Raw genomic sequence first — 19591 nt, 5'->3', positions numbered from 1 at the left:
TGAGGACAAAATGTTCACTTGCCGCCCTATATATCGAGAGGTGCCATGATAATATGTGTTATTCACTTCACCTGTCAGTGCTCATAATGCTGATCGGTGTAAGTTTAGTAATATTTATTGTAATGCATTGATTCATTCACTGGACTTGAGTCACTTGTTGATGTCTTTGTTCAAGACAATGATTCCCGCTCATTCATTGGTAGCCCCACTTCCTATGTTTTGAGCGACTGCGGCACTGTAGAAGGCAGCAAGCAGTGAGCAGTACTCTACGATAACAGCGAGTGGGCACGGGCAGTATGAGTGGGAGAAGTCAGAAATTCATGTGTTTCATGAGCAGTGAGCACTTGTGAGCACTGCATTTGACAGGCTAACCCATTCATAGCAAGTGAAGGAATTGTTACTGATATTCTTTTGCAATTCACAGGTGAGTATTGGCCAATTCTGTTCAGAAGCAATTAAGCTGCTGCAGATAGACGGCGAGTCTGAAGCTAACTTCAGGTCAGTCAGGGTAGCTAGCTCAATTAGTCTAGTGCATTTGTTTATTAGCTAGAGATTGCAATCCCCATATGATCCCCTAGAACAGGGTTCCACAGAGTGAGTTTATATTAAGTGTATAGTTTTATTTCATAGTTCTCAGCTTCAGACAAAGTAAGGAGGGCCCCCCAAAAAAAATCTTGCCCAGGGCCCCCTGCTGTCTTGGAACGGGCCTGCCAGTACCTAAAACAGCCTAAAGAGACTAGTGCATGTGATTTAGTATGTGAAGTAGAGGCAAAAGGTAGATAATTATTATTTTGAAAGCAGAATAAAAGGCTTTGAGGGCTCTTGGTAACATCACAGTTTTTTTAGTGTTCCATAATGTAAATAGTCTTATTTGCCAAAAAGCTGTGAAGCATGCAAATAGCACTATATTAGCCGAGAGAGGAGTCTTGGCTGAAATGAACGTATTCATACAAGTTTATTACATGCCTCATTTTATAGTGGAATAACTTGGCTTATATCATCCATGAGAATGGGCAATTATGGGATATTTCAGTAAAAGTTCCACTGCCCGCAAGCTTATTGGGGGTAGTGACGCAGACAAACTTAAAAGACTGACTCAGACTGCAATTGGAGGCAAGCATTAGGGGTGCTCATGCTCAATATATTTCTCATTTGAAGGAAGTAGTGCAATTTGTTGCCGGAAAGTCAAACCGGAGAGCCTGTTAAAATGAAAAGCATTCCTGGATGCACCTGTCTCATGCTCTGTCTGTTCTTATCTGAAAAAAATCATTACACTAGAGAAATCAGCAAAGCTCCTTTAAAGTTGTTGCCATGATTAATCGAGCAGCTGCAAGTTAGACCTTTATCAATATTTGTTACACGTCAAGTCCTAATAGGCCGAGGCCCCTTTGATCTGACAGTGGGGCCCCTCAGGGCATTTGGCAAACAAGCTAACCTAAATACCCCCAATTTCTTTGGAGAGCAGTATGACCAACACCCTGAGGAAAATCCCCTGACAAAAAAAAGTGAGAATTATCAGGAGCAGACCTACTGTGATCTGTGAATTAATGAGGATAAATGCACACCGCAACAATGCTGTGCTGTCTTGTACTTCACTCCTGACAATGGGGTTTGCCAATGCTGATGATGGAAAATTACCCCTCAGAGACAAAGCTATTCATTAATTTTAAAGCCTTGTTTAGTCTGTTGTAGTCTTTGATGCAGTCTGAGGCTGCTGCCAGGAGGCAGTAACATACCTCATTAGCAGTTAGATTCAGTCTCTCCTTCAAAGGTCTCCTGTTTTTACCACTACCTTACATTCTCACACCACATTATTCATCCACACGTTTTAAGTAACTAGTGGGACTGAATCTAAATTGTAAATGTGTACAATTTAAACTGCATCCTCGCTTTAAATATCTTGATATGCAGTATCAGTATTTTCTTTACTGCTGTTATAATAACAGGAAAAAAGGGGGCTAACATAATGCTGACCAAGGAGTTTGTTAGTACTGTACTCTGTTTAAAATCTTTTTCTAGTTTCAAAAGGAAAAAAAAAGTAGTCTCAGTGGGAATCTTTCAGATCAGATTTAATTACGCCCGGTCTTAATACATGTCCATAAAAGAGGTGAGAAAATTGATATGAGTCATATTTAATGTAACCTAGAAAGGTGGAGCACCATGTTGCTGCACAGACAGCGTGCAAATGTCGGTCAGGTTAAAGAACAAGATATTCCACTAGAGAAATTTATTTGGAGAAATACGAACTTGAGATCAATTAATATGAGGATAGACTTTGGATGGCGGATTTAATTGATATAGACTTAATGTCCCATTTATTTAAAAAAAAAGCCAGGATGTGAGTCCTGTTTCGGCCCTGATTTATTGGGTAAGGTAATAGACTGACTGATTGAACTTGTCACAGGACAGAGATAAAATACTGCTGAAGACCATTCTTGGACCCTTGCAATTTCAGAGCCCTGAGGGAAGGCAAAAGGTCATTCTGTACTGTGCCTACAAAACTGGCAGAAAATGTTACATTTAAGATGTAAGAAGTTTAGTTAAATATCATTATACTGCTGAGACATACGGAGGAGTCAAATCCTAAATATAATATGCCTTTTTTTTTTCAAAATCTAGTGTCTAATTATATCTTTGTTGTCTGGTTTTAAAAATAACTGATGAAATTGCGCACTGCACTGACAGTTACTGTACAGAAGCACACAGGCCACAAACTGCAGCTGAAATGACACATTGAGACACTGCTTTTTTCATCTTGCCGAGCCTTTTCACTCATGAATATTCATAACTGTGCACATCATGCGAATGCCATTATGACTCACTGGCAAAGTTGTTTTTGAATATATCAAAATGATTATAGGCACACTAATCAGGCACCGCCAACTCAATTATGAGCAAAATATATAACTAACATAAACTAGCGGCGTGCAGAACAAATGCATGCATGTTAAACTGAAGGTTAACAAGGTGACTGCCCCAAGACAGGTACTGCATGTTTGAAACGACCCTCTGGCTAACCTCTTACTCATCAAGTTGATTTTGAGGAGCTTAAGTAATTTCATTTCTGCTACACGTGGCAGCAAAAGATAACAGCTTCACCTGCGCTGTGGTGATCACTCCAAGGAAAGTCAACCAAATTGTGGCTTAGCTGCAGTAAGCCTCCCTCCACCAGCAGTGTCCTTTCAAGATTCCCATCAGCTCTCACATTGTAGAGCTAAAATACTGTGAAGCTCAGCATTGCATGTACAGAGATGGGGGTAAAAAAAAAAAAAAAAGAACCCCAGAAGACAATCATCTCAATCAGTAGAATACATATTCTCTTTTCTTGCTACTAGTTTGCTTATGAACTGAATTTATTTTTTACAAAAAATTAAGGTATATAGAAAAAGTCAGACTTAATTGACGTTATTTCGTTGTTATCGTGAAACGGTATTCTCTCCTGCCAGTGTACTATATAAACTACCCTCTCTATGTTCAAATTCCCATTGACTTGGTATATTTCAAAGGTTGTGGAGCAGTCTTAGGTTTAAAGGAGCACTGTCTGAGTCTATTTCAAGCAGCACCAAGGGCACTGCATGCGTTTAGATGGTGACCTAGTTAGATAAACTCATGAGTTTCTGGGTCCTCTTACTTTAAAACTTATTTACTTTGATTATACACTTGCATATAAAAGAATAAAGACATGATTCAGTGCATAGATGCTAGGGTTTGTTTTTCTTTACCAGTATCTTGTGTGTATATTTAACCCTTTGTAAACCAGTGCAATGTGCACTGTATGAAGGCTGGATCAGGTGCAGCGGGGAGGACTCCATTATGTTTGGCCCACAGTGATTTTCAGAGTGTCGCACTGAATTGGTTCAAGCTCGTCTGTGTTCAATAGGTCTGTTTTACAGCTCTGTGAACAGTTTCAAAGGCAGACAGGCCTCATCTGTCAAGGAGTAACAATCTGCCCAGTGCTCCCAATTCCTCCTCTCTCATAGATGACTGAGTCCAATACCAGTAATGTACAACATATTGGGTTCTGTGTGTGTCATTTGAGTGTTAAAGGATATAGCACCCAATAATGATTGGACTTATCACTCTTTGAAATTATTTCTTTCAAATAGAAACAGAAAATGCGCTTTAGTGGCCAACACAAAACTAGCTTTTAACAAGATGTTTTTTTTTCCCACCACAGCTGCACAAACTATGTCAATCTCTCAATCAAACCTAATATATCATTTCCTGCTATGTTCCAAAGGCTCTAAATTCACATTTGAAGTACCGGCTCAGTGGGAGTCTCCTCACATTTGAAACTGGCAAACCTTTTGCAGCAAAAATGTTTGGTGAAAAGAAGGAAGGACAAGGGAAGGATGGATTTGTAATTTGTCAAAAAAATAAATCCCTGGACCACCTTTAGTACAAATTGATTGGAGTAATGGCTGATCAATTCAAATAATTTAGTGTCACTTTCTTGCACACATAATGTTAATGGACGTAATAACATTGTTATTGTATATATGGCTTGATTGATAAATGTTAATTTAAGTTGATTGCCATATTTAAGATGATCTATCATTAAGGTAATAGGTGTTGTTTTTGGTAGCAAATTATTTTCCATTAAAATTATTCACTTTACAAAAACCATGAGTCTGTGTTTTATAGTATGTAAATATGATTTATAATATTATGTTGATCTAAAGTTCTTCCTCATACAAGAAAGTTAACATTTAAAGTATTTAGAATCATCCTGAACACACAGACAAGTTAAACAATGAGTGAACTAATTCGAACAGACAAACATCTTAATTGTATGCAGCCTTTAAAGTTGTACACATCTTTAACAATTAGAAACTAAACTAAATTGGATTTAAATTTGCTTGAGATAGGGCAGCATATATACCCAGTGGTGATCAGATTCTTCACTTAAATAAAAGTAGCAATACAACAATGTAAAATACTCCTTTGCAAGTCTTGCATTCATATGTTGTTATATGTTCTTATATCATATATTCGTATGTATATAGAAGATATATACATATATATACACACACATACATAAGAGATTTAAAACATTAATACAGCAGCAAACAATTATTTGTTATGTAAAGATATAGTGGAGTAATGGCGTCCTGAAAAGAATGACGTCACACTCCCTTTACCTGTGTTGCTATAGCAGCCTGTCTGTGCTCTGTTTACAAAGCCAGTCTAGATACATGTGCCAGTCCCTTTGTGTGAAACTGAGGAGAGTGACTGAAACTGCTGTTTTTCTTGTTTATGTCAGTGGATTAAGGATTTATTTTGGCCAAAACAGAGTTGGTTATTGCGCGAACAATGGAAAGACTAACAAAGATGGTTTTGGTGTGTTTTTGTTTTTGTCCACTGAATGAAGTTGAACAATGATACACAAAAATAAAAAAATACAAATATTTGTTTGTCCCTGGAGTCTGGTCGTGAGTATATAGCGATATTACAGCTCTTTGTTTGTGTGGTTAAACAAAGGGTCTATCACTGTAAGGATCCTGCTGTCATACACTTCAACAATCTGAGTCTTTCAGTGGTAAAAACAAGCACTTTTAGTGGACATACTTGGACAGGCGCACTTAGTTAATGTTACATGGCAGCCATAGCAGCCTGTATGGCAGCTATTTTCTCATCTAACTCTGGGAATTAAGGGTTTATTTTTTTGACCAAACAAGTGATTGTTGGAAAGACTGTGGAAAGACTAATAAAGACAGTGTTGGTAAGTTTTACTTTTATTTACGCGTTACAATTATCTCCTAGGTAAAATTACTGTTCGTTTCAATGCAATCTGGTTGTCTGTAGTGCCCATTGTTTTGGTTTGAGATGTTTGAGTGTGACGCCCCTGTGACGATAAAGGTTATATATATATATATATATACATACACACGTATATATACTATGGCATGCCATTCAGGAAATGAATCTTTGAATATATTGAATGTAAAAATCTTTATATATATTAAGAATCTGATGAATATATTGAATGAACCTTCGAAATATATGTAAATGAATCTTTGATATATGGAATGAATTCTTGAATATATTGAATGAATCTTTGAATATATGATGAATTCTTGAATATATGAATGAATCTTTACATTATATGTGAATGAATTCTTTGAATATATTGAATGAATTTTGAATAATAGAATGAACCTTGATATATTGAATTGAACTTGAAATATATTGCAATGAACGTTGAGTATATTGAAGAATCTTGAATATATTGAATGAACCTTAATATATTGAATGAACTTGACTGACGATCATCAAGCATCTGCTGCCATCTTGTTATTTGCGCTGCAAGAAGTGAGAATGAGTCAGTCAGCTGGGAACCGTTGTGACAGCAACAAAATAAACCAATGAGGAAGCATTATTAACTCCAAAGTGCTTTGCGCCAAAATCCTCCCTGATGTACCCAGAGCCCAATACCGTTCTCCACTGACAAGAAGCGAAACATTAGTGCAAAAAAATGCAACCTGCTCTGTGCAGGCTCACGTCTTAAAAAGAATGAAAAAGCAAAGTTCATCTATTGTAAATATGTAGTGTTTTTTCTGACTTCTTTTCTAATATTTTGCTATTTTTGTAAAATATTCCTCCAACTGTTATTTAGATGTAACCATGTGAGGGGAAACTGCTAACAACTCAGACATCTTAAATGTGAAAGTAGATACTCCTTTTTTGTCACAGACCAAAAAGGCTGGGAACCACTAGTTTGATCTTTCACAATGCATTGTATTATAAAAGCTTATCATATGTTTTTTTTATCGAGATGAGATAAATTGGAGTAAATAAAATGGATAAAATGCATAAAATGTACATGCACGTACTTATTTGTACATGCCTGCACAGTGTGGTCTGTACCTGTGGATTGCACAGCTGTTGGTGCCGGGCTGAGTGTTGGCGTCGGCACTCTGGGTGTGGAGCCGCGAGTGATGTTCTTGACTACGGTCGCCAAGGGAACAGCATCCGTAACAGGAGGCAGGCAGCTGACCTTGTTGATGCCATCTACACAGGAAAATGCTTCTGGACATGGATTCAACAGGCAGTCATCATAGTTATGCTCACAGTTCCTCCCCTGTGTATGTAAAATAAACAACCTTTAAATGAGATGCTAAATGGGACATAATGTTTACAGTTTGAATAATAAAGTTTGCATTAAGTAGGAAACATGACATTGTTACAAAAACAAGTTTTTTTTATTTGAGGTAAGATTGTATCTGATTACTGATGATTCAGATTATTTTCATTATATGTGCAACATTCAAATCTAAAATATGCAATATTTTTTTTCTTGAGTAACTTTTTGGGGTGTAAATTGTTTATATAAAGTAATAGTAACCAATAAATGAATGATGATTAGACTACAATAATAAAAAAGCAAGCACACAGTTTTAACAGTCTAGTAAATTAGTGTCATGAGAAAATTCAAGAGTTGAGGTGGCAAGAGGGTAAAGGTTAATTAAAAAAAAAGATGGAGATGGGGAATAAGGTGGGGAGCCTCACCACAAATCCAGGACGACAGAAACAGGTGTAGCCATAGCCTGGATCATTCTGAATGCATATCCCCTGGTTGCAGGGCTGTGGAAGGCACTCATTAATGTCATCCTCACAGTGAAGGCCTGTCCAACCTGCCAGGAACAAAAGCCCACAGAGTGCCGTGGTGAGCCCAGGCTCTCCCACTTCCACCCTCTGAAGTGAATATCAATCAGATTCTCCTACATTGATTTGCTTCTTTTTGGGTTCACACACATACAAAGACAAGAAAAGGCTTTCACTAAAGAGTAAGATGCCACATACATTTTAATGAGTCCAGGCTGTATCGTCTTTTTATCACTGTCTTTTTTAGTACTGTATGACTACAAATTTCTCCCTGGAGAAAAGTGGATGACTTTTGAATGGCTTTGAGGCAAAGGAGCTATGTAGGCATTATGGTAACCTTTAGTGACACTTTAAATGGCCCCTTTCAATCCAATACGGGTGTGCTATTAAGTATTAACATGGTTTACATATGGTAAACAGTACTCTACCACATCTGGGGCACAGTAAAACATCCATCTAGGCTGTGTCTTAGTAATCTTGTTCCTGAGCCACAGAGGTTTCCTGTAAAAGGACTTATAAAGTCAAATAAACTGCATTGGTTGTCTCATTTCAAAGTAAATTGAGAGACTCACAGGATGTCTGAGTGACTCACCTGACCTGCAGTGGCAGACGTAGCTATTAATAAGATCTTGGCAAATGGCACCGTTGTGGCAGGGCGCTGAGCAACATTCGTTAACATCCACTTCACAGAAATCCCCCATGAAACCTGGTGGACAGCTAAGGAAACATATCACACATCACACAAAACCGTGAGGCTGTATCGTGGAACTGGCACTGTATCTGTAAGAACTGCTTGTTTTCATTATTTATCAAAAAGTACTACAACTCAAGTGAGTTGTTGCTTCTTATTTCAGAGTATATTATTAAAAACATTTCTTGGGATCTTGAGAGACACAGCAGTGCAATCAGTAAAGGAGAGTGTTATTTATTTAAAACTGTTGCGGTGGGTCGTCCATGCAGCGACTCACATTTACCTAAGTACACTGCTCCTGGTCAATATACACCGATCAGTCCTAACATTATGACCACTGACTGGTGAAGTGAATAACACTAATTATCTCGTTATCATTGCACCTGTTTGTGGGTGGGATATATTAGGCATAGAAGCAGGAAAAATGCGAAGCGTGAGAATTTGACCAAATTGTGATGGCTGGATGAATGGGTCAGAGCATCTCCAAAACTGCAGCTTGGGTGTGGGGTGTTCCCGGTCTGGCCCAGTGGGTCGAGTGTACTTATCAAGAAGTGTGCCAAGGAGAAAGAGCCCACCACCAGAGGTGAATGTTGGCTGACAGGGGTCATGGGTAGCCAAGGCTCATTAATGTACGTGGGAAACAAAGGCTGGCCCGTGTGGTCCGATCCACCAGGGTCATAATGTTATGGATGATTGGTGTATAGTGGACAACAAAAATAAGAATGACAGAATCTGCTATCATATAATTTAAAAGATGTGAAATTCCTTATTATTACATCTCACTTTTATAAATGCACAAGCGCATGTGTATTATAATACAGCTGGACTAAAATGTTAGTTTATTCATCATAAGTGAAAAAGATGTTTTAACAGAAACTTGTCTTTACAGCCAGCTTGTTTGTGTGTCAGGAGCAAGAATATGCCAGGGTAAACATTAACAAACACCGCTGGATTAGAAAAGGGCTCTATACCCTCTATTATATTCTTACGATGGGTCTGTGGAGACTTACAAATCTGTTAGTGTATAGTAACTTCAGGCAATGTTATTTACATTAACGCAATATTTTACAATTCGCCTAAAGTAAATTATGTTTCTGTGATTAAATGTTGAATTTATACCGAGTGACTTTACTGAACATCCATTTTGTTCTTTGGCATATATTATATTACACCTACAGAATAGTAACCCACTTTCTGTGGAACTTAGCAGTGTCTTTCCCTCATACTGTATATTATCAATATAAGAGTGAGGGATGTTTGAATATTAACATATCCTCCTTGCTTTTGTTGCATTATACCACATCTGAACAAATCAAGTCTGTACATCCAGATGCCCTCCAAAAAAGTAATAGTAATGCATTAGTCTTTCGCTTGCACAGTGTCAGATATTCACAATAACTCTTAAAACAAATCCACAAATCAACAGTGTCACATCCATGACTAAGTACTTTTGTACCATCTGAATGAAGTTCAGAGAAAATACTGTTCCGTGTAGTTAACAGATGATGTTGTTAATGCACTTCTCTCAAGCTAAGGGGCTCGGTTGTTGTGTCCACGGTTAGACTAAAACAATATGGCTCTCTATGTGTTAATATCATTACTGCTAATTCATTTATTTGATAAAAAACTGGTCATGCCAAACAATACCAAAAAACTCACTGCTGAAAACTCGAGTAAAGTTTATAGACCACAAACTTGAAATTAGAGACCTTATTTGAGAGTAAGATAAAACAGAATGGATTAATTCAGCAGTGCATAAAATCCACAGGTAAACAAAGTGGAAATATTTAGGTCTGGTAATGGCTTTCTGTTGTGGGGTTGGTGATTTGCACAGGATAAGCTACACCTTGAGCAAAGAGAGGTACAACTCTATTCTGCAGATGTCATCCCCACTGGCTTAAAGTTTTGTAGAAGAGCAGTCATTTTCCAGATGGACAATGAGCCTGATCATGCATCAAAGGTACCTGAGGCCAAGGAAGACCAAGGTCTGCTGGCTTGCATGGATTTCCAATTCACAGTCACCAGACCTCAAACCCACTGAACATCTTTGGGAATATTTGACATCAAAAAAGGTGACACAAGCAGAATAATGGGAGAGAAAATTCTCAAATTAACCAAAAACCAGACTACTTCTCATGTTTCAATTAATACACTTTTAACACACCTTTGCTGAACTCACAAAGCTAGAATTCCTCTTTGGGAATTTGACTTTTGTTGTAAACTGAGATCTTTGAGACATGCTTGCTTTAATCACATAACACTACAACATCAGAAAATGGGAAAATGGTTTCATGCATAACCTCTTGGCTGACCACCATAACAGAGAGGGAATGGAGTGCTTTTGAGGCCACTGGCTGAACAGGTGCAGAATTGAATATGTACCACTTCACACATAACATGCAGATAAAACAACACTCACAGTATTTCATGTATTGTAGATGTGGTCTGGCGAAGAAACTATTGCTTGACCAATTTTATATTTTAGGCCATTAGTCACTGCCCTCTCCATTCAAGTGGAAAAAAATATGTGCATGTACAAAACATGGTCGTCTCTCAAAAAATATTTGAATGTGACTTTAAAGTCAGTGTAGCATCAGTCACCACAAACAACAGATTGCAACCTGCTGTTACTCAGAAATTGACCGACCAACACTAGACAACAGCTAAATCTGTATTCAAGTTTTCTGGTGGTGTAAAATGCTTCTTTTAAATCAAAGTACATAATATATCCACACAGAAACAAATTGGCAAAATGCTGACTTTCCATCTATTACTCAAATATTATTATATTATATCTGTAAATAAACCACAAATCAAGCAACTTGGTTAAAGAAATGACTGATTACTGAATCTAAATAAGGCCAATAACCAGTTAATAATGCACTAATTCCACAATACATTTCATTTGATGAATCCTCTGTTCTGGAAAGAGCACACAATGCACAATCATCATATTGCAGATCAGCAGGACACTAAAGGACATTGTTAGACATAAAATGTGTGTATTCACTAAGTTTGGCTGCCACACATTTACCTATAAACTCACAAGATACACTGTATTGCCTCTCTGTAATATTATACACAAATTATCCTACAATAAAGTAAACACCATAAAAAAATGCTGTGCTGAGGCAGTAGGCAGTCCAGTGCGTCAATATATAACACTGTAAAGTGCGCCAACCTATTTGGAGTTGTGGTAGTCTAGGATACATTAAATCATGACACTGAGCAGCAGCACATCAGCACAAGGTTAGACAATGTAATTAACTGTAAGGCATCCAGGGAGCTGCTATGTCAAATCTGCACACTCTTACTACATACAGTACACCTTGTATCCAGATACACTTCATCACTCAAGGGAGAGAGTGTCAGCAATTAAAAAGTAATGATTCACTTGCGACCAACCTGGAGGAATGCACAGATACTGTAGCACCTTCTTGTGAAACAAAATGCATTGTTAGATAGAGACAAGAAAAATTCCTAGAATACTTAATTTTGACATGCAAATACATTTTTTTCACATTTCAAAAATGTTTTTCCATGTTTATCAGTTCACCTGTGATACTTACAACTCCCCAGTATTTAGGTATTGACCGTTTACTAAGCCCTGTCCCCTTAATTACTGTTGCTACCCATCAAGGCTTCAAGTCTTGCACAGCACATGTGTAGTTTACATCTATGGGGGCACATTCAAGAATCACAATTCTTAATAATTTTAGATTTTGCTGGCTGAACTGCCAACTGTCACTGTAGCTAGATTCCTAATTAAACAGCCCCTGTGGACAAAAGTGCTTGTGTTTCTACCGCCTTGTTTCATTGACTTCAAGGGGAATCCAACTGAATCTGAGCTGGTGGCAGGCATTAAGAATAACTTCTACTAACCTGTTAAATACTACAAAGAGTAGGTTTGTTAAGCTAATGTTTACACAACAGCTTGATGAGTTCCAGCTAGATGTCCCTCACCCTAACTGTAACTTCCAATCCAATAAAGAGCTGGGCAGGACTGCTAATATTAGCCTTTACTTTTTTAAGGTGAGTCATGACAGTTTAAATATCCACAAAGGGCATGCTCCAATCAGCTCATATTACAATGACTCCACCCAGGGATAATTTTTCGGTATCAGTACATCATTAAAAAAACAAAAAACATTTAACAGTGGATCAACTCACCTGCATGTAAAGTTTGATCCCTCACCATCAATGCAGGTGGCTCCATTGAAACACAGTGAGACATTATAAGTGGCATCTTTGCAGACGTCTATATCATTCTCACAAGTTTTCCCAGTGTAACCATCCTGACAGAAGCATGCGTATTTATCAATGAGATCCACACATGAGCCTCCATTCAAACAGGGACTGGAAGCACAATCCTGTGAATGAAAAGACATCAAAAACTTACAGGAGTGAGGGGCCGTAAAATAGTATTAAATGTTTTGACAGATACAACCATAAAATAGATGATTTGCTATCTAAAATGCATAATGTCTAGTTAAAAAAGAAAAACAACTTTGGTTTAGAATGCATTGTTAGTAGTTAAAAAGCAAATAATCTCATTACCCATTAAACTAAATGCTCCCAGAGACCCTGTAAGCAACTCAATGTTTTATCTCTAGAGTCCAGCACAAGTTGTGGTTTAAATCAATCAGGCATTAGCAATTTCTTTTAATCAGGTATTTGTACAATGCTTACATGATCCTGGTAGTTCAATTGACTTATCTTGTAGAAAAATCAATAGAGTTACTGATACCAAAGGCCACACAAAGATTACAGAATTCTCTTGACATTCCTGTTTAACATCCAGCAGGTTTATTAATTAAGCTCAACTCACGTCAATGTTGGTTTCACATCTGCTGCCGGTCCATCCAGATTCACAAAGACAGGAGTGTGAATATATTCCATCCATGCAGCTGAGAAGGCCACAACAGATGGGGTCAGAATTGAATTAATCAAAATTATAATACTTAATGAAATCAACTAAAAAGCATTCAAATATGCAGGTCTTTAGCTCTATAGTTCATGCAAAATCCTTAGAGTCTTTTGAATGAATGAGAATTTCCCCTTCAACGGAATTAATGACTATAATTTAGAGACCACTGAGACAACCTAAGTGCATCACATTAGCTCCTTACAACATGTGACATATGTCTCCACTCACTGCGCTGGCAAGGAGTGTAATTAAAAATAATGCCTTGCCATTTCTGCACAATTTGCAGTGTTTCTGTTTTAGATGACAGAGAAAAATCTGTACCTCCCATGAAGACAAGGCGCTGACATGCATTCATCAATGTTGGTCTCACAGTGGAGCCCAGTGAAGCCATCAGGACACAAGCAGTCGTATCGATTAGGTGCGTCAATACATCTCCCACTATTTTGGCATGGGTTTGAAACACATTCATCGATGTTAACGTCACACCGTGCCCCTAGGAAATGAAGCATATTTAAGTAAGACATTACATATTTAACAACTTAATCAGAGCAATGTCTTCTTATTACTTTAGTACCCAAAGGATTTTATTACTTTGTCAAGTCCGGGTTCAGCTTTAGTTTCTAACCTCAAAACATCTATGCAAGTCTAAACAAACAAGCTAGACATTTAAAGGCTGAGTTTTGATAATTTTGCAACAACTCTGTGACTGCATTTTGGATGTCTCTGGAGACATCACTGCACATGCTCTAGGACATGGTCCCATTTCTGTTCTGCCAGTCTGACAAACTGAGCGGGAATAAACTACACTGGCTTTGTTTACTGAAATGACGGAATATGCTGACACTGGCTCTTTCACATGTTTTTAATAGTCATCATCTATGGCACAGATCATCTACAATCAGACTGTGGTTACAAACACTTGTCAGTATAAATGTATTGTCGGTTTACATCTTTTCATGAGATTTGTTGATCATAAAAAAAAAGAAAAAACTTCAATGGTAACTATAAGGTTATAAATGCCATTGTCAAACTTATAGTGATCTGAAAAATTCTACATCTTCTACGTAACCACTTTGTCAGCATGATTTATCATTTTCAATAGATCTAAAAGATGTGCTTCACACACACAGGTTACACTACTTAAAGGGAGATTTTTTTAAAAACATTATATTTTTTACAGACCTCAGTGTATTTTTGTATCGTAACCTCGTCCTTCATGCATACTGTAATATCGATAAGAAATCTGGATGAATTTGAAGCCAAGACAACTTGCTAAGACCTTAAACAACAACAACTCATCACCTTTATTTCATAAGAAATCACAAGTAATCAAATATAGGGGACAAATACAAGTCAAGTGTGATTGTTGGGAAAATGATTTGTTGTTTCAAATTACTGCTACATTTTTTTTTTAAAAATTAAAAAAACTAAAAAAAAAAATATAAGTATACAATCTGTGGTTATGTCTGGTCCTTTAAGACCCAATACTGCTCATAGCAGCACCAAGCATACTGTCCAGAAAAAGTTGCCTCACCGGCATGGCATGTTTATCATCTCTGGTCTTTTTAGTAACCTTTGATATAAAGTGATCACAGACTCATGCTAAACATGAGCGTGTTGTGTGTAGTTCACTGGCATTGCATTAAAGGATGTCTGGGCTCTGTACCTCAAGTTATTTACCTCAAGTTACCTCTTCCTCACATATTATTTTTCTATTACTGACAACATACCTTGAATGCTCTTAATGAAAAGGGTTTGCTATAAGACACATAGTTCAAAGTGGCTTTAACGTGTGTCTCCTGATTCTGTTTGCCACCTCATTAATTATCACACAGAAAAATATCCTTTAGTTCCTTGCTGGCATTAACTTTAATTATCCATATTCAGCTTCCACATAAATAGCGTCTGAATCAAAGCATGATGCAGAAATATTATCTCCTAGTGGACATTTCAACGTTTAAAGTTTTAAACCTTAGTTTTCTACATGTAAACTTGTATAAGCAGTTGTTGGAATTTTAGATAAGGCTTATGTGACTGATAATGGCAGGACTAATGACAAGGCACACCATTAGTTTGTTAATTGTAGCATATAACCACAGATCTCTAGTGACAGATGAGCTGTTAATATCCTATACTGAAGAAAAAGTTTTATTCTGCCTTGTGAAAGCCAATAGGCGTTGTTTTGGCAGGTTCTGATAAACTATTATCTAAACTACAGCTGACATTGTTATTCGATTTATCATTTATTTGAACAACAGGAAAAAGAATCCCTACAAATTGTCATAATTGAGTAATTTATTAAGCAAAATGTCAAACACTCACTGGTTCCATGTACTGAAATGTGAGAATTTGCTGCTTTTTTAATTTATTTGAGTGTAAAAGGGAATATAATATTCATAGCTCAAGTATGTTTGTTTGTGTATAATCACCTGAATATAGGAATCGTTGTGTTTTTGTTACCTTAGAATGAGCTGTTTTTATTTACAGATGGCTTAAGTCACTTTACATGGAGTCCGCCATGTTGAACCACCATGTTTCTACGGTACCCCAGAACTGACAAACCAAAAGTAGATTGGTAGATAGGGCCTTTTGCATTTTACACAACTTTCCTGAGGACAGAAGTTTCTCCTATACACTCTACAGCCCATTCTCATTCCAAGGTCGTCAAACAGAGATGAGAGTAGCGTTCAGTTAGTTGCAAACTGCAACTTCACTGCTACATGCTACAAAATCATTCACACTGTTCCTTGAGTATCTTTGAGTTTTACTCTGTTGGTCAAATAAAACAAGCAATCTGAAGGTGCTCTGGGGAAATGCATTGCCTAAATAACTAATTGATCAATTAAAAAATTGACCAACAGATAAATATTTAATGAAAATATCTGTGCTCAATTAAAATGTTTTTGTTTTTGTGTCCACTCATAATAGAGTGCTAACAGGAGGCATAGAATGCTGCATGCTGCAACAATAGTTGGCCCCTTTAATGTCCCTTAAGAGGACTCAGTGAAGTGCATTACTGAACTAATGGAAAAGTGTGTCACATACTCTTAGTGCGGTATATCCTTAGAGCTGTGACTACACAGTAACATGTCTTCGAAGGCACAGTCCTCTAAACAAACTGTACTGCGCCAAATGTGCTGACTCAAAGCAAACATGTGAATTATCCTCAAAACAACTTATATCTTAACTGTCCATCAGCCACATTTAAGATACTTAGTCTGAAGATTCAGTAAGTAAGTCAGCCTTATTCAAAGAGTTGATGATATTCATTATTTATGCAGACCTAACAAAAATAGCAACAAGATCACAGAAGAAATAGAGGGGAGGGGAGAGTTCAAGCTGGGAAGGAAACACTACGTAACAGGAGCTGTCAAAATTAGTCTCCCTCCTGCCAACAAATCAGAACACAAGTTAGAAAAACACACTTGTGACTGTTTATAGTAGTTTAAATTATTAGCAGGTACAGCTTCAAAGATATCCACAGAAGTGACTAGTTTTGCTGAGGAATTAAAAATTAAGCGGGTTGTTTCTAATTCTACAGCTGGGCATTTTTTGTGATGCTGTGTTTTTTACTGCAGTAGTAAAGAGATCATCTACCACCCCTTAAATCTATTTGAGACTTCCAAGAATCGAGAGATGAAAAATGATGACTGACCCATCATTAAACATTTGGTTGGCTTTTCATCTGTGGGCTGAGGCAGATGTAAACAAATATGGTGACAACAGGAGCAATAATTTATTTATTGCCTTCCGTGTTTTATCATGAGAGAGAATAAATGTGTGTCTTTAGTATACAAAGAATCTATCATGTTCTCTCATTACAGAATGACTCCTTTATTGTGCCAAACTGACTCTTTCATTTAGCCAAAATGAAAGATATACGGCTACTGCAAAATTCACAGTTTATGAAGGTTAAAAACAATCCCTGGACCCAAAATAATAATAGAACGTTGCAACATAAAATGAACAATGGGTTATGTAATACAAAAGTGTGACGAGGGAAATGATGCAAAAAGTGAAAAATGATGGTAGGAAAATCTCTTAATGCACACATTAAATGTGTGCATTAAGAGATGGCACTTCTTTTTCGCATTATCCATAGACTGATGCTCACATTATGTATTTCTATGTTTTATTTAAGTTAGAAGTCATAAAATACTTTGGGTTCTGGGCTGGCATCATACACCCAATCTAAAACAGAGAAAAGAGAGAAAAAGAAGACTGAAGTATAAATGAGATATGGAATGACATACTGAGTATTCAATGCTGCAGACTGGTCAACACGGGTACAAAGTGTCTCGCTTGTTCAATCATGTGATGGATTAGTGAGCGAAGGAAATGTAATCTGAAATCAAAAGAACTAAAGCTTAATTGTGATAAGCCCTTAAAATATAGCATATGAATGCATTCTTGACACATTGTTACTGATACTTCTGTTTCTCAGAAAAGAATTTACACATTTTAAGGACTAAGCCCAAAAACAAACTGATAAAATTAATAGATTCAATTGAAATGTTTGCACAAGAAGTACATGTTATTCCATTCACATTAAATGTGCACTACATCTACAAAGCAACAGATCTCTGCAGAGACCAAGTATTATTCATCAAGTTCATCCAGCAAAAGACTGAATTTACTGAAGCCAAACAACATTGCGAGGGCCAGAACATCATCATCCAACAATGTGCTGACTGAGGAAGCTGCAACAAAGTGCTGATTGCACTGTACTATCACTCAAGGGAACATGCTCCTTAATGATGGGTGAAGAAGAGAAAAGAGAAGGTGACGAATAGTGTGCTTAAACTGTGATTTATATAAACAAGATTACCCATTAATCATGTCGCTGTAATGACTTCTGACCTCAGTACAGAGCACGGTGCCTATGTACAGTTAAATAATACATTAATGGGATTGCAGAGCCTTTTAAACAAAACATCCTAAATAATGATCAGACAGCTGAGATCTAGACAGCTGCCAGGACTCGTCTTGGAGTGAGTAAGCTACAGCATCCTTTATAGTGTCTGTCACAAAATGACACTGTGGAAAAAATACAACATAATAAAATATGATTAGATTAGAGGAATAACTAAAAAAGGTTATTGAACAAGTGATTATTATTGACACATGACTTGTAGAATGGTACAAATAATGATAAAAGCTTGGGAAGTGTCAGAAATGTGAATAATGATTTTTTTTCTCAAAGCTGGAACATGCTACATGTGAAAAAATATATAATTTATATTTACCATCGCTTTAGAAAAGAGGTAATTAGGTGTTTTTTTTATTTTTATTTTATATTCTGGGGAATTTCACTTTATTTAGCATTGTGGTAGGAGAGAGAGACAGGAAAGGCGGGGGAGAGAGAGGGGATGACATGCAGCAAAGGGCCCAAGATTGAAACCCAGGCCACTGTGGTGAGGACTCAGCCTTGATATATATGCGCTCTAATAGGTGAGCTACCAGGGCACCATGTAATTAACTGTTCTTAGAGTTACTTGATGAAGATATGCTGAAACCAGACAGCCTAAAATATAGATACACTGACTGACCAACAATCAACCACTAGGAAAATCCAATATGGATACATGGATGCAGACAGGAATGAAGTGTCATCACAGCTTAATCACATCCATGAAAGTGAGTAGATATAGCACAAGACTGGTGTATTAGCAAGCAGCTTCAACTGTTCAAGCCAAAATGAATGTTGGCATTCGATATGCAAAAAAAAACCTCTTGACTTCCCTGATGGCTGAGGCAAATAATATGATAATACCATCAAGTGACACAATGAGTTACAGGACTTCAGAGATAGAAGAGATGACACGTCATACCATCAAAGCAAAATAACATTTCAGTCCAATCTAATCAAGCTGCAAAAAACACGATGCAATGAATCAACCTCAGACGGCAAATTTACTATTAAACTAGAGTAAAAAGAAGTTTATCCCCAGCTACAGCAGGGGCATGAACCTGTGTTTTTTGTGAAAAGTTGCAATGCTCTTACACACGTTACTAGAGCAAATATTTTGTATGAGTTCTAGTTGGTTTGAGCCAATCCAAACTGTATCCTCTGGCCACTTGCTCTCTTGGGGAACCCTGTTTCCTCAGATGGGCTTAGAGCAACAGAAAAAGTAATGACTTGTACTATGCTGTGCGTGGGCCTAATAATAAAAGCTGCTTCTGTGGGAATTGGGCCATGCGTGTCAGGTTCGGCTCTCCAGAGTAGCAATACCTCAGAGATTTCCCCCCTCTCTCAACTGGGGAAGGATAAATTGATGATACAGTGTGGAAGACAAATGAAATTAATCTTCCTAGTACCTGACAGGAATCGGCTTTAGATGGTGCACACACATATACTGTACACACAC

General features: G+C 37.3%; 1 protein-coding gene across 1 annotated transcript in view; it reads right to left on the bottom strand.

Annotated features, from left to right (window-relative positions):
* Positions 1-19591, bottom strand: part of eys (eyes shut homolog) — a 153225-nt gene that overhangs the window by 66056 nt on the left and 67578 nt on the right. The window contains exons 28-33 of the mRNA XM_035663372.1: positions 13545-13716; positions 13125-13203; positions 12467-12666; positions 8198-8322; positions 7510-7634; positions 6868-7081 (exon numbers count right to left, since the gene is read on the bottom strand). Of these exons, the coding sequence (XP_035519265.1) occupies positions 6868-7081; positions 7510-7634; positions 8198-8322; positions 12467-12666; positions 13125-13203; positions 13545-13716 (915 nt within the window). The remainder of the gene's footprint in view (positions 1-6867; positions 7082-7509; positions 7635-8197; positions 8323-12466; positions 12667-13124; positions 13204-13544; positions 13717-19591) is intronic.

Source organism: Morone saxatilis, unplaced genomic scaffold (assembly GCF_004916995.1).
Source record: "Morone saxatilis isolate NCDOM2014 unplaced genomic scaffold, NCSU_SB_2.0 Contig19, whole genome shotgun sequence".
In the NCBI taxonomy this organism is placed as follows: Eukaryota; Metazoa; Chordata; class Actinopteri; family Moronidae; genus Morone; species Morone saxatilis.
The sequence above is the reverse complement of the archived record's forward strand: the minus strand, read 5'-3'. Positions and strand labels throughout refer to the sequence as shown.